Below are 22,834 nucleotides of genomic sequence, written 5' to 3' on the forward strand. Positions count from 1 at the left end.
ATTGCATTAAAGGTGGTAAGAAGTATTTCAAATGTTAAAGTAATATATTTTTGTTTTTTAAATGAATTGTTTTCTTGCCATTTTAATAACCTAAATATAATTAACTGTGAGATAATATTTTCCATTGGTCAGGACTTCAAAAGACAATTGAAAACAGTGACATTCCGGTGGCAAGAAAATCAAATGCAAGTTAAAAAGAAAGACAAAATTATTGCTTCTCTTAACCAACAAGTGGCTTTTGGAATCAATAAAGCTTCCAAGTAAGTATAAATGTTTTGATAAAGGAGAAATGCTGTGTTAGCTTTATCTCTGAAAGATAATTTCTATGTAGCCACTAGAGGGCATTGTGACTGCATAGTAGACATTCCAAAGGCTATACTTGCTTAAAAATCACATTTTCACTTTACCAACTGAATTACATAGTGACTGCTCATTCTATATATCAAGCTTTTCATGTATTGACTGAACAAGTGTGAATGTAATAGAATTACATGACAAAGCTAATTAATTTTCAGCTCATGACTCGTATGTAAAAGTGTGATCAATGCTTGGCTGTTTCTTTTTAGCATATGATGTCTATTCCTCAAATATACTAGAATTAGTTGAATGTTTTATTATGTTTGTTTTTCAGACTTTTTGTATTCCAAGTCTGAGAAACTGAAAACAAATCATATTCATGGAAACTTTTTGCATCTATACCAAGTTCTTTTCTCTTTCATATAGTGAAATACCAAAGACCAAAATTATGATGAACTAAACAGGAAAAAATAAGTATTCTCTTTATATCAATCACTGTATCTAATCTGTATTAGTTGAAATAATGACATAGTTTGTGACAAACTATTAATAAATAGTAATATTATACGAACCATCCAAAAAGCCTAATTTAAAATCTTTTGCTAGTCCTAGAATGCTATAGAGAATAGACATGTGCCAGGATATGTCTTAGAACAAATAGTTTAAACCAGTTTAGCAGTGATGCTCACTAGACACTATGTTGAAAATGAACTATACAACTTGGGGGGAGGGGAATCAGGGGGAGAAAAACTGAGAGAAAATGAAGGAGAGGGAGACACTATTCAAAAAGAAATGTACTCATTACCTGACTTATGTAACTGGAATCCTCTTGAACTTCACCTTTACAATATTTTTTTAAAAGAAGAAAGAATAAGATATATCTTATAAAGACTCTTAGGTCTTAAATTTTCTTGCAGATTTTTTACTTTAAAAACAAAGGACTTGATACTGGAATTAGAAAGATTCTCTAAGTTCAAGAAGAGATAAGGGCCTAAGAAGAAAGCTGTACAAACTAAGCTGGTTGCAATTATTGAATAAGGAACTCAGACTTCAAGATTCAAAACTTTTTAGTCCTAGTCTGAATGTCCAGAAGTACATTATCAGAAAAGTGATTGTATTGGTGCAGACTTCTCTCCTCTCTTCTCTTCAATTCCTTTGCTTTGTTGAGACAGCCTCACTGTATACCTCATACTGGTTTACTCCTTTTCCATTCTCTTGAGTGCATCATTTCTCTACTTTTAATAGCTGGCACCTACCCTTTCACGCTTTACTTGAGGATGCAAATGGACCACATTATAGAAAGTGTGTGTATTCAAAAGCATTCACTATAGAATATTCATCAAACATTTATTATATGCCCAGTACATCAGAAAAATATATAACACATATGTAGAAGATACTATACTGTTGTAACATACTAATTTTTGAGTTAATGAGTTATATAGAGTAACATGTGAGAATTGAAATTACATAAGATAAAGAGATTTCCAGGCCCATCAAGATAGTGTAACCTATTCTTCACAACGTAAACTCTCTGAGCACTTCAAAAGTATGGAAGAAGAAAATATACTGTCTAGAAACATTGGAGGTTGAGGAGTGAAATGGCAGTAAGTATCCTTATTCTTTAATATGTGTCCCAGACAGGATGCTGCCAAAACCTCCAAGTTGAAACTGTCAATGAGCCCTTGGAAAAATCATCCCAAGAAAAGCCTATTTCTTCTTAACAAAATGATCATAGAAAATAATTATAATAAACTAGAAAACAAGTCACACTGCTCCTAGAAAGGAATCTTATCTATTGGGTTGAAATAGAGTATGAAGAGCTAAAGATGCTTTTCCATATCATTGAGCTGGAATGCAACATAGGGTAACAATTATCTCTGGCTTTCTAATGTTTAGATTACATTTTAGTTGCCTTTTCATTGAGAAAATAGTGAATCAGTAAGTCATTTGGGAATTAGAATCAGTAAATTAGAACCCAGTGAATTGGGTATTAGATATGTTTCCAGTAACCACATATAAGAGTCCAGTTACTGTTTCAGTATTAAGATTTTTTTATTTGCACTCTCTTGGTCCTTCCTCAGCTATAGGAAGAACTGTTTTAGACTGCTAATGGGAAATAATTTCTAATACATTATGATTTTCTCATTTGATTAGATTACAGCGTCAAGTTCATTCTAAAGACAATGAAATCAAGAACCTTAAAGAGCAACTTTCCATGAAAAGGTAATTTTCCTTTGGCTGGATGCACCTTCTCTGAAGCTGTGTATTTCTCTCTACATTTTCTGGCTAAAGTAGCCATATCCTTTGCCATTCAAACTGATAAAGCATGAGATTAAACAGTATCAGTAATTACAGTCAGACAATTGGTATAAACTAAAGTGTCCCTGGCAATTTGGGAAGTACATTCATTCACCTTTGCGGCCCTAGAAAGCTGCTGAGAGAGGTTGAACTGGCCAGGTTAAGACCTCACAACAGGGCTGGGATGTAGCTCAGAGGTAAAGCGCTTGCCTTGCAAGTGCAACATCCTGGGTTCAATCCCCAGTACCAAAAAGAAAATACAAAAAAAAAAAAAAAGACCTCACAACAAATTACTATCACAGATTAGAACTTACATGTTCTTATTCCTTTAATCAATAATAATAGGTACGCTTGTTTTGTAAAACTGATTAAGAATCATTCAGTCACCCATTGTTTGCCTTGGGTAATTTCTAAAAGTTTGTTTTCTATGTAACTTATATAGCACAAAATTCATTCTGTTAAAGCAATAATTCATTGGTGTTTTAGCTTATTCACAGAACCATACCACTGTCACCACTATATTTATTCCCAGAGTGCTTATTTTTCAAGCTCAAAAATGAACATTTGTTTTGTACACAAATAGGAATAATAAAAACCTTTATAGCATTAAAAGTGATGTTCTCTTTTCTTTGTAGCCATTAAAAGTGATGTCCTCTTTTCTCCTTCTTTAGCTTCTGGTAAACCTATTCTGCTTCTGTCTTTATGGATCTGCCTATTTTGGATATTTTATGCAAATGGAATCATAACTTGTGGGTCCTCCTTTTACTTAACATAATGGTTTTTAAACCCCTTCATCTTAACCATAATAACTTTTTTTTTTTTTTTTGGCCAGTCCTGGGGCTTGGACTCAGGGCCTGAGCACTGTCCCTGGCTTCTTTTTGCTCAAGGCTAGCACTCTACCACTTGAGCCACAGTGCCACTTCTGACCGTTTTCTATATATGTGGTGCTGAGGAATCGAACCCAGGGCTTCATGTATATGAGGCAAGCTCTCTTGCCACTAGGCCATATTCCCAGCCCAACTCATTTCTTTAATAAATAATAATTCATGTTTAGATGTAACACATTTTATCTTTTTATCAATATAGAGACCTCTTTTCTAATTTTTGTTTTTTTGCTATGGTGAGCAAAGTTGTATTGAACATCAAAGAACATTGATCAGAGATGCTTTTGTGTTTATACACCAAGAATTAGAATGTTCTGGGTCACTAGTGAATTTTACATTTAACTTTTGAGCATTACCAAAAAAAATTTCAAGTAGCTGTATCATTTCATGATTTCAAAAATGTATAAGAATGTATAAGGACTACAATATCTCTACTAGATTATCTGTATTTATTTTATCTTTTATGTATGAATGGTATGGCATTATTGCTTTGTTTTTTATTTTTCCATTGATTAAATATGATGAATGTATTTTTATCAAATTATTTGTCATCTACATATCTTCTTTATTTGTACTTAAATGTTTGTCCATTTTGAGAATTGGAATGTCATTTTATTCTTGAGTTTTAAGGATTCTTTGTATGTTGATGGGAGCTGCATTGTTTTTCTGAGGCTTGACCTCAGGGCCTTATGTGGGCTAGAAAAGTACTCTAACCATGAGCTATATCACTAGTTCTGGACACAAGTTTCTTTTCAGATTTTTTTTTGTTTTTTTGTTTTTTTCTCACATCCTGTGGGTTATCTTTGCATTTTCTTGGTTGTATTTGAAGCCCAAATGTTTCTTAATTTTGATGAAGTCTATATTTTTTTCTTTTAAGCAAAGTTTGCACAATATTTAGTGGCATAATAATAAATTCATTTTGTGTGGAGTTAGTATCTATTTGATTATTTTATGGTGTTCTTTCCTCCCAAAAGCTCTGGGTTTTATAACACCACATTGAAAATAATTTTTGTGGAAGGCTCCTATCATATATTTTCAGTTAATTGCTCTAAAAACAGAGTTTAGCCTGTAAGCGATAGACTTCTGAGACTTGAGTGTAAGAAGCTGAGAAGTAATGAAAGAAAAAACAAGAAACTTTATACTTAGCTATGTTTCATAATATGCTCAATGTCTTTTTCTTTCTCTTTTCCTCTCAAGCTGTAAGATTTGACTCAACCAGTAAAGTAATATCTCTCTTTTATGATGGAATAAAAACCTAAGCAGTTGCTGTTGTTGATGTATGAAAAGACTTGCAGAAACATTATATAAAATGTACTAATGGTAATAGCTTTCATTAAGTACTTATGTACCAGATAAAAAGTGCTTTAGGGGGTTGGGGATGTAGCTCAGTAGAAGAGCACTTGCCTGGAAAGGCCCTGAGTTCTGTTCTCAGTTCGGGGGGAGGAGGAGGGTGCTTTAAGCATATTGTCCAAATGAATTTTTATTAACAGCTATTGTTTTAAGTTATTACAAGTTTCTCCATTTTACATGTGAGCAAACTATGGGATATGGAAACTAATTCACTTGTTCTGATTGTTTGACCTACTATAACAAAATACCACTGACACTAGCCTATAAAAATAGCAGTGTATTTCTCACAGTTCTGGGGTCTGGAAAATCCAATACACCAGCCAATTTAATATGTGTTAATAGTCTACTTCCTCATAGATAGCCATCATCTCAGTGTAACCTTTACGTAGTGGTAGGGGCAAAGTAATGCTTTCAAGCCTCTTTTACAAGAGCACTAACTCTATTAGTGAATACTTAACCCTTTTAACTTTATCACCTCTAAAAGGCATCATCACCTTGAGAGTTAGGAGTTCAAGATTTGAGTTGTGATGGGGCAGGGTAGTGGAAGGAATAAACATCAAGTACATCATTTTTGTTCAAGGTTTACGCTTTATGAGATCTGGAGCTAAGATAACTTGATTTCAGAGCCAGGTTACAGATCATAACCACTGTGGTCATAAGCACTGTATTGACAACCTTAAAACTTCTGAACTTTGTCAAAGTAAAGGATGGCAATAAAGACTTCTCTTGTTTTTATGTGCTATACACTTTTCTACTAAATCATTTCTTTTTTTATTATATAGCTTGAATCTCCCTTTCTCCTGAATAAAATGGAATATATTGCTATAATGTTTCTGACTCTTTAATGATCATATGTTGCAGATCCCAGTGGGAAATGGAAAAGCATAACCTGGAAAGCACAATTAAAACATACTTAAACAAGTTGAATGCAGAAACTAGCAGAGCCTTAACAGCCGAGGTAAAACAATAAAAAGAGAAAAGAAAAGTGGGAGAATGAGACAATGGTTCAAGGGGGAAGCCAGTTCTACTTGTATACTATTCGTATAACTAAAGAATTGAAGAAGAAAACGAACAAAAGACTGGTTTATGAATAAACCAAAATAAGACACCTTACTACCATCCAGTAATACAGCTTAAACATTTATACTTTGTTGAGTCAGAAGCATATTGTGCATGAGTACATTAGTGTTGATGATTTTATGTCATTTTGCTTCAGTGACTCCAAGAAATTGGTCTGTTGTAGATGTGGAGAAATTACAGACAACTGGGGGAAATTTTAGTGAATGTAGTCTTTGGATTTTTTCTACGGTAGGGGAGCATTTTGATTATTTGTATTATCTTTAAGTAGTTGTACAAGGAGTTGCCATCCAACAAAGCAGTTTATGAATACAATGCATCTTGATCAATGTCACCCCTTTCAACATTCTTACCCACCCTTCCTAACCCATCCCTTCCCTCATTTTTCTTAATTTTTAGGATATGTATTAAAATGTTGCCATTTAACAAAGCAGTTTACATATACAGTGCATCTCTATCTGTGTCATCCTTTCAACATTTTCACCCCCTTCAACCTATCCCTTCCCTATTTTTCTCAAGTCTGTGATATATACAATAAATTCTTGACTGTCTTCTCCCCCCTCCCCGCCCCATTTCCTACCCTGGTCTCATTTCACCATTAGTCTACCACTCTCCTTTGCCCTACCCGCCCCCCACTCTTACAAGTACCCATTTCCTGGTACTTATTTTTGTTGGTTTTGATTTATTCTTTTTAAAGAATTATAATATTTGTGCTATCCATATAATCAATTATACTCCACTTAATTCATTTGTAACTGCTTGTGTTAACCACCCAGTGTGTTTACTTATAAACTTATAAGCACATTCTAGCTACCACAAATGATTGTGCCAGTGGCTTTACTGTAGCCTTGTTGGGAATATAGGTGATATTTTTGTTTGTTTGTTTGTTTTTGTTTTTGTTTTCTGGTAAGGGGTTGAACCAAGGGCCTTGCATTTTGGTGGGGGGAGCTTACTGATATTAAAGATTGTTACAAATCTTTTTATCTCTGTCACTAATAAATTTTATTTATTAGGATCTAAGAACTCAACTACCCAGTAGTGTTTTTGATAGCAAATATCCATGGAGTATAGTGCTGGGGTACTAGTTTTAGCAAAAGAAAAAGCGCATTTTAGGGGCTGGGAATATGGCCTAGTGGTAAAGTGCTCACCTCTTAAACATGAAGCCCTGGTTCGTTTCCTCAGCACCACGTATATAGAAAAAGCTGCAAGTGGCGCAGTGGCTCAAGTTGGTAGAGTGCTAGTCTTGAGCTAAAAGAAGCCAGGAGTGCTACATAGTGAGACTCTGACTCAAAAATCTATACATATGCGTGTGTGTCTATTTATCATGTATACATACATACATACATATATAGAGATTTCAGCTGTGGTGAAAAACAGTGAACTTAATGATGTCTGAGCCCCATTCAGATTGTGTCTTCATTTGACCTGATTATTTTCTTACCTCTTCATCAAGAAAATTTTAAAAAATCTAGTAAGATTGCCTTTTAAAAAAATATTTACAAACTTTGAGAGCTTTTAAAAGTCCTAATGCCCAGACTATATCCATTTGTCAGTCAAATCAGAAACTCTGGGCCAGGGCATCATTTTTAAAGTTTCCAAAATAATTCCTATATATACAAGTTAGAAAAGTAATGTCCTTGGTTGCTTATAAAGCCAATAACCATTGAGCAAGAAAATTAAAATTGCAGAAATACTCACTAGACATTGTATTGGAAATGAACTTTACAGCTTGGTGCCAGGAGGAGAGTGGAGGGGTAAGTGGGAGAAAACAACGGGGGGTAATCATGTTTAACAAGAAATGTACTCATGGGCTGGGGATATGGCCTAGTGGCAAGAGTGCCTGCCTCATATACATGAGGCTCTGGGTTCGATTCCCCAGCACCACATATACAGAAAATGGCCAGAAGTGGCGCTGTGGCTCAAGTGGTAGAGTGCTAGCCTTGAGCAAAAAGAAGCCAGGGACAGTGCTCAGGCCCTGAGTCCAAGCCCCAGGACTGGCCAAAAAAAAAAAAAAAAAAAAAAGAAATGTACTCATTATCTTACTTATGTAACTGCAATTCCTACTGTTCATCACCTTTACAATGAAAAAAGATTTTAAATTACATTAACAAAATAGCCCTATTATATATTGAATTACTATATATATTACTATATATTTAATTACTATATTGAATTATATGTTGAAGTACTAGAGAAAGGCTGAAAAATATCTTAAAATGTACTTGAGATAATTGAGAAGTCTCACTTTTAAGATTTCCTCAACTTTTTTTTCTTTCTCTCCAAAATCTATAGGTATATTTTTTACAGTGTCGTAGAGATTTTGGTTTACTTCATCTAGAACAGACTGAAAAGGAGTGTCTTAATCAGCTTGCCAGGGTGACCCACATGGCAGCAAGGTAACCTTTTCTTCTTCCTGAATTCACCATGATTTCAGAGATATGTCAGTGTTTCTACATTGAACATAATCTGTGAGGCTTTTATATACAGTACAGACAAAATAAAATTGAGGAAGTCCTGGTTCTTTTCAACTTCAAAAGAAATCCAGTCACTTTGATTCCTGTATTGTGTTGCTTCTGTGGAAGTATTGAGGAACAATAAGCATAATAATAGCTGCTGGAACATTATCAGGGAAGTATTTTGTTGTTGTATTTGTGAAATACAGCAAAAGTATCAGAGCTATGCATAAACACCAGATACAAAATCAGGTGAATTCTAATAGGAAAAAAAATGTCTAATTGTTCTCCATTCTAATGCTTTATTACAAAGTTAGAATACTATGAAGCTTATTTCTATAAGATTATCTTAGAAATGACTTCTGTTCTTTTTAGATTTTTAGACTGAGGGCTGGGATGATAGATAGGCAGGTAGGTAGATAGATAGATAGATAGATAGATAGATAGATATAGTTCCATAATTCACAAAGGTGACAGACCAACTATGGTTCTGTGATGTCAGGGTTACTGAGAAGCCAATTGAATACTTGCTTTCAAGATGAATCAACATATTTTAGATTACTAAGGTAATTTTTCTGTTTGATTTTTCTCTATATTCTAATATCATTGGAGATATTCCTGTACAATAATGGTTTGGTTCTATAATATGTCCTAAAAATATTGCCAAGATTGAAAATTCTGGGTATAGTAGAATCCTAAATTTTATTTTCTCTTGAAAAAATAATTCTTTTATTACTAACTTGTTTGTTTGCATGTATGTCCCTGAGCTTTGTCCAAGGCTAGAGCTCTACCACTAGCCACAGCTCCATTTTTTAATAGTTAATTGGAGATTAGAGTCTCACATGCTTTTATTCTGGTCAACTTCAAACTACTGTGATTCTTAGATCTCAGCCTCCTGAACAGCTAGAATTGTAGGCGTGAGCCACCTGCAGCAACCTGATCTTCTGTTTTTATTTTCAATAACAAGCATATATATCTTTGACCTTATTCTAGACAATTAGTGGGGAAGGAATTATTTTCTTCTTTTATATTGTTTACATATATTCTAGAAACATAATAGAAATTTTTGAACTCTAAATGTCATATAAAAAGAGCTTTTTCTGTGTCTCCTTGTCTGTATCAGCAACCTAGAATCACTTCAATTAAAGGCTGCAGTAGATAGTTGGAATGCCATCGTGGCAGACGTTAGAACCAAGATTGCCTATCTACGGGTAAGTTCTGAATTGACTAAAGCAATTAGTAGAGAAATTTTTAAGGAATATTTTTAAAATTTTGATTATCAAAGTTTATACCTTTGATCTGAGGGTACTTTTTGGGGGGGGCTGGGTGGGCGGCTGGTCCTGAGGCTGGAACTCTGGGCTTGGTGCTGTCCCTGAGCTCCTTTTGCTCAAGGCTACCACTCTACCACTTGAGCCACAACACCACTTTAGGCTTTTTCTGTGATATAATTGGTGGTAAGAATCTCACAGACTTTCCTGCCCAGGCTGGCTTTGAACTGCAATCCTCATATCTCAGTCTCCTGAGTACACAGGATGACAAGTATGAGCCACAGGCACCCAGTCTGAGACTACTTTTATGTAGTTTGATTGTAGACTCTTTCATATATATTGCCTTTTACATCCTTAGTTCAGGAAATGATTAAATACAAAAGAAATGCGCATCCAAGTTTTCCTAAAATTCCAAAACTAATTCCATCTCATTCCAAAACTAACTCCATCTCATTCAGTCATAAATGTATTGATTAGCTCTGGCTAATAATCTGTTTACAGAATTAAAAGGAATATTAAATAGCCCTGTATTCTTTTTCAGTCTTTTTATGAAATTACATCTGAATGCAAAATAGTTCTTAATTACTGGTTTAATTATAGTGAGTCTATGCTAAAGGTAATTTAGAGGGGTAATCTTCCCCCTGAATATCTTGTTAATTTGGTTTTTTAATCTTTCTTTTTATAGTGGTAATTTGTTTGTGCTTTCAAACACTACAGTAGTGACACTTAATTGAGAAGAGCTACTTCAGCATATTACAGACTAATAGTTGTGTGACAATTTTGACTATTTCTCCTTAGGATCTTTTTCACTCACAGTTTAGTGATGTTTAGCATGTACACTGGGTTTATTCAAGATCTAGACCTCCAAAGAGCTGCCCCTTTCTCTCACCTTGTTTTCTTCTAAGTATATTTTCTACACGGGTATTTCTAAATGTTATTGTTTTGTAAAACTTTGTTTACAAACTCTTGCAGATAGGTTACTATATATAAAATGCATGAGGGATAATGCTAAAAGATGTTTAGATCATTTTGTTAAGCTTCTAAGGTAGTAACCTTATTTTTGGCATAATCCAGGAGGAGAACAACAACAAAAAGTGCACTTGAGATTACTTTTTTTTTTTTGCCAGTCCTGGGCCTTGGACTCAGGGCCTGAGCACTGTCCCTGGTTTCCTTTTGCTCAAGGCTAGCACTCTGCCACTTGAGCCACAGCACCACTCCTGGCCGTTTTCTGTATATGTGGTGCTGGGGAATCGAACCCAGGGCCTCATGTATACGAGGCAAGCTCTCTTGCCACTAGGCCATATCCCCAGCCCTTGAGATTACTTTTTAATGTGGATACAAAACACCTCTAAAATTTCCCCTTAAACTTTTTTAAAGACATGTTTATGAGTAGCTCAACTCTTTAATTCAAATACTTGGTTTTCTATAGACAGTGCATTATCTTCAGCTTCTTTGTTTGTTTGTTTTTTACCTGTTCTGGGACTTGAACTCAGGGCCTGGGCACTCTCCCTGAGCTTCTTTTGCTCAAGGCTAGCATTCTACCACTAGACACAGCGCCACTTCCAGCTTTTTCTTTTGATGTGGTACTGAGGAATTGAACCCAGGCCTTCATGCATGCTAGGCAAGCACTCTACCACTAAGCCACAGCCCCAACTATCTATAGCTTTTTAACTGTTTACACTCTTGGTTTGCTTTTTACGGATGGTTCCTAGTTGGAAGCAGAAAAGTATGGAAACATAGTAATTCTCAGAAGGAACTGTGAATCATGTGTCACTATTACTTACCAACAAACTTCTGGCAATACAGTTATTTATGCGCAGGAATAGTGGTTTAATATTTCTATCAGTGGATAGAGACCTATTCTGCTATTCAAAACTGTTTCTCTAAGCAATTCCTAAATACTATTTCTTTAATGTTAATTATGATCCAAAATAATTTTTCTCTTCTACCAGACACAGTATAATGAGCAGATCAACAAGGTAAAACAGGGTTTTGCCTTGAGTACCTTGCCTCCAGTCCAGCTTCCTCCACCACCACCCAGTCCTGAGATACTGGTAAGAAATCTGACATTTAAAAAATTGCCATCTCCATTTTGATAAGCTTGTAGGGCTTCCTCACAATCGATATGCTATTTTTAATGTGTGGTCAAAATAGATCATGCAAATGTTGTGAAAACCAGTTATAATTATGTTCATACCTGCTGATATAATTAGCAGATAAATATTTTTATCAGATGATAACAATTATCTTGCTGCTTTAGCTGAGGTCAATTCAGTAATTAGTATAAATGGGTCTTTCTGATACATTAGATCAAAGGGTAATTTTCTTTCAACTTCCCCTACACAGTAGTTGTGGGGAGATAACTGATGAAAACTCAGAATTGTCAATGTTCTTGTGTTAGCACTAGATAACTGAAACATCTCAGCACAGTACGCTAGACAATATTTACAAAAGATTCAGTTCCTTCCACTTAGTTTTTTTTTTCTTCACTTCTATATTCTATTTTGTACTCCGTATTGTTTCATAAGGTTCTATATATGTTCCTTCTCTTTTTATTGTTAGGGACCAATTAGATATATTAGCCTCTGTTTTATACTGTTTTATTATGTTCACAAGAAAAAGAGTAACTTATCTCAGGTAATTCATACTGATTTTCAAAGAACTTTTAGGAAGGTGATAAATTTTATTTTCAAAACTCATCTAAGTATAGAAATTGTAGATGGCTATAAGATATTTGGGTGCATATGACATTTGGTATTGGAACTCTGCTTGTTGTAGAACTTTTAAAATGTCATTTCTACTTATAGTTGAATGCAACAAATAATTCTAAAATTAGATAACTTCTATGAAATTACATAATGTATTTCAAAAATAGAATCCAGAGCTAAAAGCATTATATATTAAGCACCATGCACTTTGGTATGTTTTTAGATTTTTTATTTTGTGGTGCTGGGTGTCAAACATTGAACCTGCCAATCAAGTTCATTACCACTAATCTACAACCTTAGCCCTTTAGTTTAAATGATATAGTTCATTACCACTAATCTATATCCTTAGTCCTTTACTTTAAATGATACTCTTACCTTTTAGTTTGGGTAGTTTCATTTCTATAGGAGCACTGTTTTAAGAACATTTTTGACCAAGCACTTGTGACCAGTGTCTATAATCCTAGCTACTTAGGAGGCAGAGGTAGAGAAGATTGTGATTTGATACCAGCCAGGCAAAAAGTTGACAAGACTCCTATCAGCCAGTAGCTGTGCATTGTGAGGAGCACCTGTCATACCAGTTACAATGGAGAATATTAACATGATGATATCCATTTCCTCCCCCTTTCCTTCAAATGACATAATTTCATCCCTCTTTGTGGGTGAAAAATGCTCCATTGTGCATATATATTACATTTTAAAAAATTATTCACTTAGGGTGCTTCCGTAATTTGGCTCTTGTGAATATCACTGATATAAAACTTGGATATAGAGGTTATCTCTATTATATCCTGAATCACATTCCTTCAGATATGTGTCTGTAAGTGGAATAGTAGGACCATGTTTTTAGGGGGATTTTTGAACAATTTTCAGTGGTACAGCTATTTTTGCAGGATCAATTCTTCCAGGCCATGAACTCGGGAAGTTTTTTATTTTCTGTTGTATTCTTCAAATTGTTATGGTTTTCACTGTAAATGTCTTATTTCCTTAGGCTTTTTTGTTAGATATTTTTTAAATTTATTTCTTTATTTTCAAAGTGATGTACAGAGGGGTTACAATTTCATACATAAGGCAGTGTGTACATTTCTTACCAACGTGTTGCTTCGTCCTTCACATCCCCACCTGCCCCATCTCCATTTCCCTTCCCTCCATGAGTTGTACAGTTGGTTTACAGCATATAGTTTTGTAAGTACTGCTGTTGGATTGGTTTGTCTTTTGTTTTTAATAATTACTTATTTATTGTCAAAGTGATGTACAGAGAGGTTAGTTTCATACATAAGGTAGTGGGTACATTTATTGTACAATTTGTTACCTCCTCCCTCATTTTCCCCCTCCCCCCTTCTCCTTTCCCCTCTCCCCAAGAGTTATTCAGTTGCTTTACACCAAATGGTTTTGTAAGTATTGCTTTTGGAGGAGTTTGTCTTTTTATTCTTTGTCTCTCGATTTTGATATTCCCTTTCCCTTCCATAGTTCTAATACCAGTATTTACAATATCCATTTGTCTCTCCATCTAAATGAGATTGGTTTCAGGATTTCTTTCTCAGCCTATTTATTCTTGGTATAGAGAAAAATATACTGATTTTTGTATGCTCTTTGTATTCTACTACTTTGCCATAGTGTTAGTTAAATCTTAAATTTATTAAGTATAGGATCATATCATCTGTAAATAGGGGTAACTTACCTTCTTCCTTTCCTATTTGCATCCTTTTTTTGTTTCTTTCACATTATTGACCTGGCCTCTGGCTAAGAATTCAACAATTCTTGGCTTAGAATTCAAGAATAAATAGTGAGAGCAGCCACCCTTGTCTCATTCCTCACTTGAGTGGAAATAGTTTCATTGTTTCTCTATGTAGTATGCTGTTAACTATAGGATTATCATATGTAGTCATTCTCATAAATTATTGGATTCTTCAGGGCTTTCATCATGAATAAATGTTGAATTTTGTCAAAAGCTTTTCTGTACTTACTGAGATGATCATGTGATTTCTATCCTTTATTCTGTTTATGTACTACATTGTATTTATTGATTTGTATGTGTAGAACTATCCTTGCATTGTTGGAATTAAGCTAAGTAGATCATAGAGTATAATCTTTTAAATGTGTTTTAGAACATGGTTAGCAAATGATTTGTTGAACATTTTTATATCTCTGTTTATCAAGGAAATTGTTATATAGTTTACTTTTTTCTGTCATATCCTTATCCTGCTTTTAGTATTGTAATACTGACTTCATATTGTGAGTTTGATAGTATTTCATCTATTTCTGGTTTTCAAAATAGTTTGAGGAACATTAAGAATCCAATGTCAATCCCATCTTTTTTATCTACAATAGTTTTAAGATCATTAGGGTTGTGTTAATGTTGTTCATTATTTTCAACAATATATTCAGAAATAATATTATTGAACTCCTGCTCCATGTTTAATTAAGATGGTGCTGCCTTTGGCACAAGTTGCTAGATGCCCACTAAATCTTTTCTTTTCTGTGTTTCAACTAATGAGGTATTTTTTTCCATTGATAGCTGCTATATTCTACTTTTCACAACCTTTAAGAAACATAACTACATAACTACAAACAAGCTATAGAGAGTATTGCCTAGAGTTACTCTGCTTCATTTATCTATTCTCTTTGGAATTAAGCCTAAAGTTGTCATTCCATCAGGTGGTGCATTCAGGACATAATGACATAGGCATTATTGTCTATGCATAGCTTTGAGTTCTTTTCTGTGAAATTTCCTATTGTCAATATTTCCTACTAACATGGGCAGCATTCACTGAGTATCACCTTTACAAGTTCTAGATTGTTTATTCCACTTGTGAGAAACCATAAAGATCACCAAATCTGACCCTCTTATTTTGTAAAGTAGGCACTTGGCATCCAGGGTTACGCAGGTAATTGAGCAAATGTGAAAGTTAAATTCTAATAGTGTTTTCTCACACCAGTATCTCACTCCATTTTGCTTTTTTATTGTATTCATATATCAAGGTCCCTGTTCTGACATACATTGCTTCTAATGTTCTTTGTATCTATATTTCCAATATGTGTCTTGCCCCATACATTGATCTATGAGCTTAAATAGAAACCCATATAAATCTATAAAAATATGAATTTTACACCTATTTTTGTTTTTTCTGTTTTAGATGCAACAGTTCTTAGGAAGACCTCTTGTGAAGGAACCTTTCTTTAGACCCATACTTACTGTTCCTCAAATGCCTGCAGTTTGCCCTGGAGTTATCACTGCAGCTGGCCAACCTAGACCCCCCCTGGTAAAAACCTTTTTTGGTGAAAAAGATATTAACCAGCTCTTTGTCACTACAGTAGGCTTCCTGAATTAATATTTTCTGTTTCTTCAGTTTGATGTAATAATGATGGTGATTGTGGGGATGATGATAATTAACTGGTAATTGAATGACTACTTCCCATGAAGCTTTGCTAAAGGCATTACATATTATTTACTGTTTCTTTAACTGACATTCATTTAGTTTTTGTAAACAAAGATAAATATATCTTTATAGTATTGAATCTTCACAATTACTGTTTACTACTATAGCAGAAACAGTGTGGTGTATTTTTAATAGATAGTTTATTTTTAGCACAGCCAGTGGTTAGATTGAAAAGCAAAATAAAGAAGCCAAGTCAAAAAAATTATGTCACAAAGCTAAAGACAACATTATTTATACCCAGACAGAGTAGAATACACAGGAAGCAGAGCTGTGGCCCATGCTCTAGACAACTAGCCCAGGACCTGAGTTCAAGCTCCAGGACCAGCACAAATGTAAAACAGATTACAGAGAGTGTTTCAACTCTGTAAAAGATAACAAATTAGCATCACTTTGGAACAAACACCATAGTGTTACAATAGGCAGCAAGATAATTTTTATTTATTTATTTATTTATTTTTGCCCAGTCCTGGGACATGGACTCAGGGCCTGAGCACTGTCCCTGGCTTCTTTTTGCTCAAAGCCAGCGCTCTACCTCTTAAGCCACAGCGCCACTTCTGGCTTTTTCTGTTTATGTGGTGCTGCAGAATCGAACCCAGGGCTTCAGGCATGCTAGGCAAGCACTCTACCACTAAGCCACATTTCCAGCCTACAGAATAAATTGTATCCAGGCCTGAAGAGGAGTAAAGAAATTAAAAATGTCTAGAATTATTTGTAGTCTTCAGGAAAAGCCTCATACTAAGGTAAATCAGATTTCTGAGCAGAATTCTGCTTCTTACTCAGGCTTTGTACAAAATATTTCTGACTATTAGTAGTTGCTAATTTTTCATGATAACATATCCAGCCTTAGTTACAAGATATGTATATCATTACCTTAGTAATCAGATTCACACTCAAAACATTCACTTATTCATATTAGTTAATTAATCAAGATTAATGGTTCTAAGAAATAATGACCATAAAATATGAAGTAAATGTTAATGTTTTCATAGCTTAGATGTATCACTTCCACAATATCTTTCTCTATGACATTCATGAGACATTATGCAAAATCAACAATAGTAGTAGTCTCTTCCTTATTTAGTTTTTTGAAAATTTAACCTTATTATTTTTCTTTTTTTTAAGTTTTTATTATAAAACTGATGTACATAGAGGTTACAGTTTCATACATTAGGCATTGGATACATTTCTTGTACTGTTTGTTACCTTATTATTTTTCTAATTATAAAAGTTTATGGGTAATTTTTTTAAAATACAAATAATGTAGAAATGCAGAAGAGATAAGTCAAAATTACTCTGATTAGGGCTGGGGATATAGCCTAGTGGCAAGAGTGCCTGCCTCGGACACACGAGGCTCTAGGTTCGATTCCCCAGCACCACATATACAGAAAATGGCCAGAAGCGGCGCTGTGGCTCAAGTGGCAGAGTGCTAGCCTTGAGTGGGAAGAAGCCAGGGACAGTGCTCAGGCCCTGAGTCCAAGGCCCAGGACTGGCAAAAAAAAAAAAAAAAAATTACTCTGATTAAATACTAGACTGTAAAAGGAAAAAAAATTGAATAAACATATCCTATGACTATCCCCCATGCCTTTATATAAAAATATGTTTTCAAGAATTTTATAGCTCTCTTGTAATTTATTTACTCATTCATTTATTTGTAGACTTCAGGTTGTTTTCAATTTTCTGTTGTTAAAAAACCATATGCAGTAATCCAGTATAAATGACTCACACTTAAAATCCTAGCTCCTCGGGAGACAGAGATAAGGTAGATCTCAGACCCATCTCAACCAACAGTTGGGCATAATGGTATCATCCCAAAGGCAGTGGAATGCATAAATAGGAATGCTATGGCTCAAGCTGACCTGGGCACAAAATAAGATCAATGTCAAGAATAAGTAAAACAAAAATAACTACAGGTATACCTCGAGGGCAGAGCACCTTCCTAGCAATCATGAAGCACCAATTGCATACCTACAACACACACATACACACAATATAGCCATTTTGGAGTATAAGGGGAGGTATAGAAATGGAGGGACCAAGTGTAAACAAAGGCATCGGTGATACTCAGTAGACCCTATGTTGAAATGAACTATTCAACTTGTGGGTGGGAATGGAAGGGAAAAATGGGAGAGAGCAACAGAAGGGGTGGCATTGTCCAAAAACAAATGTACTCTTTATCTGACTTAGGCAATTGTCTATAACCCCTCTGTACATCATCTTTATAATAACAATTTTAATAGCATTTTAATTAAAAAATACATTTTAATAGCCAACAAGAAATACCCTGCATGTATTTTTGTGCATGTTTATAATCACAAGGCAAGCATCGCTTGTTTTCAATTTTTGCTAAGATCATTACAATAAATTAGAACTATTGTAAAGAAAATACTCTAAAAAGAGAATGTATCAGTATTATTATTGTTCTGCTCTTTTCTGTAATATGGAAATGGTATGTTGGCATGGAATGCTTCTTCCTAATTGAAGCTAATCATTTGTTACTCTGCTTCTTACAGATGACGGGCATAGCCTGGACTATGCCAACACCTGTAGCAGAAGCTGTCCCTACTGGGGCAGGTCTTGGAAGTGAGCCTTCCATGATGAATTTGGAAAGAATTACAGACAGGCTGAAAACTGCTTTTCCACAACATACCAGGTATCTCAGCTTTTCTTTAGTAGTTATAGATTGCATTGTATGTGCAGTTTTCTATAGCCATAATTGTACCAATAAAACATTTAAGAGAAACAACACACATACACACACACACACACACTCACACACCAGATTTATGTTAATATGTTACTATGAGTTCAGTAAATGGAATTTACTAAGAAGAAATAATGTTCCAACATATATGGGAAATATCTTTACTATTAGCCTTAAGTGATTGGAAAATTACTTTAAATTTGGTACTGTAAGTACAAGTATTTGTAAATTTAACAATTTTAATCCACTAGCTACACTAATTACCTAATACCAAGTAAACATTAATTGTATGCTATAAGTTATGCCCAAATAACATAACTTTTAGTTTCCTAACCTTAATTTTGCTTAGAGTCCTTCTGATTTTGTAAAGAATATAGCTAAATATAAAATTTCATAATTAAACCCTAACTTTAGCAGATATTTAATTCTGTACAAATGAAGTTTCTTTCATCTCTACTCTTGCATCAAGAGCATAATTCAAGTTTTCTCCAGTATTTTCATTTTCATAATTTTTATACCTTTTTAGATTATGTTAAATTTTCTAATAAGAATAGGACTGCCATACAGATATTATAAATAGGTAAGTAGAAAAAGACTTGTGAAAAAATACTATTTTATCCTGTTATCACTCATCAGAATTGTAGATGGAACCAGGCACTAGTGGTTCATACTTGTAATCCTAGCAACTCAAGGCTGAGACCTGAAGATCATGGTATCTTTTTTTTTTTTTAATTTAATTTTGTTGCCAAAGGGGTTACAGTTAAGAAATAGAATTTTCTATGCAATGTTCTTTTCGTTTATATTTTCGTTCATCAAATCCTTAAAGTCCTAATTATCACAGCAAACATTTTTCAATCTACAGTCCAGTTCTTTTTTTTCAGGCAGTAAAGAGTTTATTGGGGGGAGAACAAACTGCTGGCTGGCACAAGATGGAGGCATGCGGGAGACAGAGGGGAAGGAAGAAGAGAAAAAGAAGCGGGGACAGGAGTTGAGCCAGATTACATAGGGAAAGGTGGGAGGCGGGACCACAGCAGATGTGGAAGTGATCTCAGAGCCTGGGGAAACCTCTCACTGTCTGAGGAAGGCATGACCAGGGTGGTACAGGGTATGATCTTAGTGGATGAGGAAGTGACCTCAAAGTCTGGGGTCCTTTGCTGACTCACAGTCAGGTGACTGAAGTCAGGTGATCACTGGTTTCAGGCAGGTGAAGAAGCGGGGAGGGGGCTGTTGTCCCCAGCAGACCTAACATTCCAGGCTTTCGATAGTTATAAATGGGTGATGATCCTCTTTGGCTACTTCCTACTGGCCAGGGGCATCAACATTAGGGGTAGAAGGCAGAGTTGTTGTCTGGTCTAGGAAGAAGGCAGAAAGCAGCAACTCTTCTTTGGTAGTAAACATGTATTTGTATCCTTGGGTAAAATGGGAAAGAAATCTTACAAGGCAGGGGCTGTTAACGGCACAGACTGGGAAAGGACTGTTGTACTGAGGAGTTTGTTCACACCTACTGGCAGCTTGATGAGCTGGAGAGCATTTTAACCCCACCGAAGAGGAGGGGCCATTTGCTCAGCTGGCTTTCTCTCTACTGTCACTGTCATGGTCAGAGCAAGGGCTCTGTGGATTGGCTGCTTTGGAGAAGATTAGTGTGGGAGGACACCAGAACCCAGTCTCCTTGTTCTTATCAGAGTCCCATTGTTGATCTGATTCTGCCCAGAAAATGAGATATTTTTTTCAAAATAACTGTACTGGCTCTCTTTCTCTTTTCTCCTTCTTCTTTTTTCTCTTCTTCCTTTCTTCTTCCTGGTCCATCTTGTGCAGGCCGGCAGTTTGCTCTCCCCACAATAAACTTTTTTCTGTCTGAATCATGTGGTGGTTTCCTTGTGGCCAACCTTACAGCTGGTGCAGAAGACCTGGGAGGACACAGAGTCAAGAGTTGCTGGATCCCCTCCTCCCTCTTCCCTTTCTAAGGGTTAATTTGTTCCCTTTACCGCCCTTCCTCAGATCAAACTGCTGGGAGCTAGAGGAAGCCTACCTTGGATTTCTCACCTTTATCATTGCTAGCTGCACATCTAGTACACTGTCTTTTCCCTACATCTACCTGACTGTGGGTGGACTCACAGTTAATCTCTCTTGAGGCAATTCTAAGATTACCTTACTCTACAAGCCAAAGGAAAAAGCTGGTAGTTTTAACAGCCCCTGCCTTGAAGATCATGGTTTCAAGCCAGCCCTGGTAGTATGCCAGAAATTAATCTATGGCTCAAGTGGTAGAATACCAGTCTTGAGTGAAAAAGCTAAGGGACAGTGCACAGGCTGTGAGTTCAAGCCCCAGTATTGGCACTCACACATACAAATAAAAATGTAAATGGAGGCTATGGAGCATTGGACTTTGATAAGACACATGTTGACTAAAATAATTTCACAACAATTCCTTTCTCATCAAAGTAATGTGTCTTTTAATCTTTACTTTTCTATTTCATCTTTATTTTTTATTTATTTATTTTTTTTTTTTTTTGCCAGTCCTGGGCCTTGGACTCAGGGCCTGAGCACTGTCCCTGGCTTCTTTTTTGCTCAAGGCTAGCACTCTGCCACTTGAGCCACAGCGCCACTTCTGGCCATTTTCTGTATATGTGGTGCTGGGGAATTGAACCCAGGGCCTCATGTATATGAGGCAGGCACTCTTGCCACTAGGCCATATCCCCAGCCCTCATCTTTATTTTTAAAACTTGCATTTTACAAAAGCAAAATTGTTAGCACTAAATCAATAACATAGCTATTTAAAAAGGAATATTTACAGTGATAGTGAGCACACTACATACTGTATATACTGGTATTAGAACTAGGGAAGTGAAAGGGAATATCAAAATCGAGAGACAAAGGATAAAAAGACAAATGACTCCAAAGCAATACTTGCAAAACCATTTGGTGTAAACCAACTGAACAACTCATGGGGAGAGAGGGAAAGGGGAAGGGAGGAGGGGGAAAATGAGGGAGGAGGTGACAGATTGTACAGGAAATGTACCCACTACCTTATGTATGAAACCTCTCTGTACATCACTTTGACAATAAATAAGTAATTATTAAAAACAAAAGAAACCAATCCAACAGCAGTACTTACAAAACTATATGCTGTAAACCAACTGTACAACTCATGGAGGGAAGGGAAATGGAGATGGGGGCAGGTGGGTGTAAAGGAGGAAGCAACAAGTTGGATAAGAAATGTGCACACTGCCTTATGTATGAAACTGTAACCCCTCTGTACATCACTTTGAAAATAAATAAGAAAAAAATTAAAGGAATATTTTAGTTCTGAGGGAAGTTTGAGAGATGTAATGTAAAAACCTTAGTATATTATAAACTTGATTTTCACATCTGAGAATAAGTTCCAAAAAGGAAGTTAAAAAAAATGAAGTTACAATCTGAAAAGAAAATGTATTGTTCATGTTACACGTTCAACATAGTAAGAATTACATTTGGTTTAAGATAATTGAAGATTGAACTAAAGTCATTCCTTTCCATCTACAGTCGAAACTATAATGCTGCATACCTATTTTGTATCTTATTTGGAGGACACATTTTCAAGGCAGTGGGCAATGTCATCACTCTTTTTTAATCTCTTCCAGGAAAGAGCTTACAGATTCCTTACGAAAGTTGAAGGACACCCAGGGAAAATCCCTATCTACAATGACATTTGATGAAATTGTTTACAAGATTTCCCAATTAATTGATCCCAAGAAGTCTCAGGTAAAAACAAGCACAAAGAAAAGTATATTTTGCAACTGTTATCTGATAAGTGACCATTTTATCTTCAGGATGTTATAAAAATTAATAAGCTCTAACCACATTAGAACATTAACTAGCAATAAATAATTCAATAATTTCCACTTGAAAATGAGGAAGTTTTTTTATCATTCTAGAATAGAATACCTAAAATTTTTCTTTAGGTTACTTTGAATCATTGTTAACTGGAACTTTTTTCTTAGTAATCTGAAAATATTAATTTTAATCAAAAGAACTTGTAGATCATTGTTATCTTTAGCTCTGACAAGTATTATCAACATTTTGTTTCAAGACTTACCATGAATCTGATTATTTATCCTTTTACTAACTTTCATTATATCCCTCTGTGTGCATTTCCATCAGTTTATACTATTTTAGAATACTTCTTAAAAGCAAATGCAATATTTTCATTTCAGAGTGAAGGAAAAGCAGTGCCAAATGGTAATTGTGCTTCTCCCAGCCATTCTCCAACACAGTCCAGTGCTCCCCAAACACCCAAACCAGCCTGGAGGCCCCAGAATTCACAAGATTCTTCCACATGGGAAGGAGCCAATAATTTGGTGAGATGAAAATTGTTGATTGGG

General features: G+C 35.2%; 1 protein-coding gene across 7 annotated transcripts in view; it reads left to right on the forward strand.

Annotated features, from left to right (window-relative positions):
- The window catches only part of Dzip3 (DAZ interacting zinc finger protein 3), a 76,785-nt gene that overhangs the window by 50,269 nt on the left and 3,682 nt on the right, over positions 1-22,834 (forward strand). For all 7 annotated transcript variants that reach the window (XM_048346570.1, XM_048346566.1, XM_048346571.1 and 4 more), the window contains 10 exons: positions 133-260; positions 2,455-2,523; positions 5,694-5,790; positions 8,202-8,305; positions 9,486-9,573; positions 11,583-11,684; positions 15,473-15,598; positions 18,286-18,425; positions 22,094-22,214; positions 22,667-22,810. In XM_048346570.1, the coding sequence (XP_048202527.1) occupies positions 133-260; positions 2,455-2,523; positions 5,694-5,790; positions 8,202-8,305; positions 9,486-9,573; positions 11,583-11,684; positions 15,473-15,598; positions 18,286-18,425; positions 22,094-22,214; positions 22,667-22,810 (1,119 nt within the window). The remainder of the gene's footprint in view (positions 1-132; positions 261-2,454; positions 2,524-5,693; positions 5,791-8,201; positions 8,306-9,485; positions 9,574-11,582; positions 11,685-15,472; positions 15,599-18,285; positions 18,426-22,093; positions 22,215-22,666; positions 22,811-22,834) is intronic.

This window comes from Perognathus longimembris, chromosome 5, assembly GCF_023159225.1.
Source record: "Perognathus longimembris pacificus isolate PPM17 chromosome 5, ASM2315922v1, whole genome shotgun sequence".
NCBI classification, from domain to species: domain Eukaryota; kingdom Metazoa; phylum Chordata; class Mammalia; order Rodentia; family Heteromyidae; genus Perognathus; species Perognathus longimembris.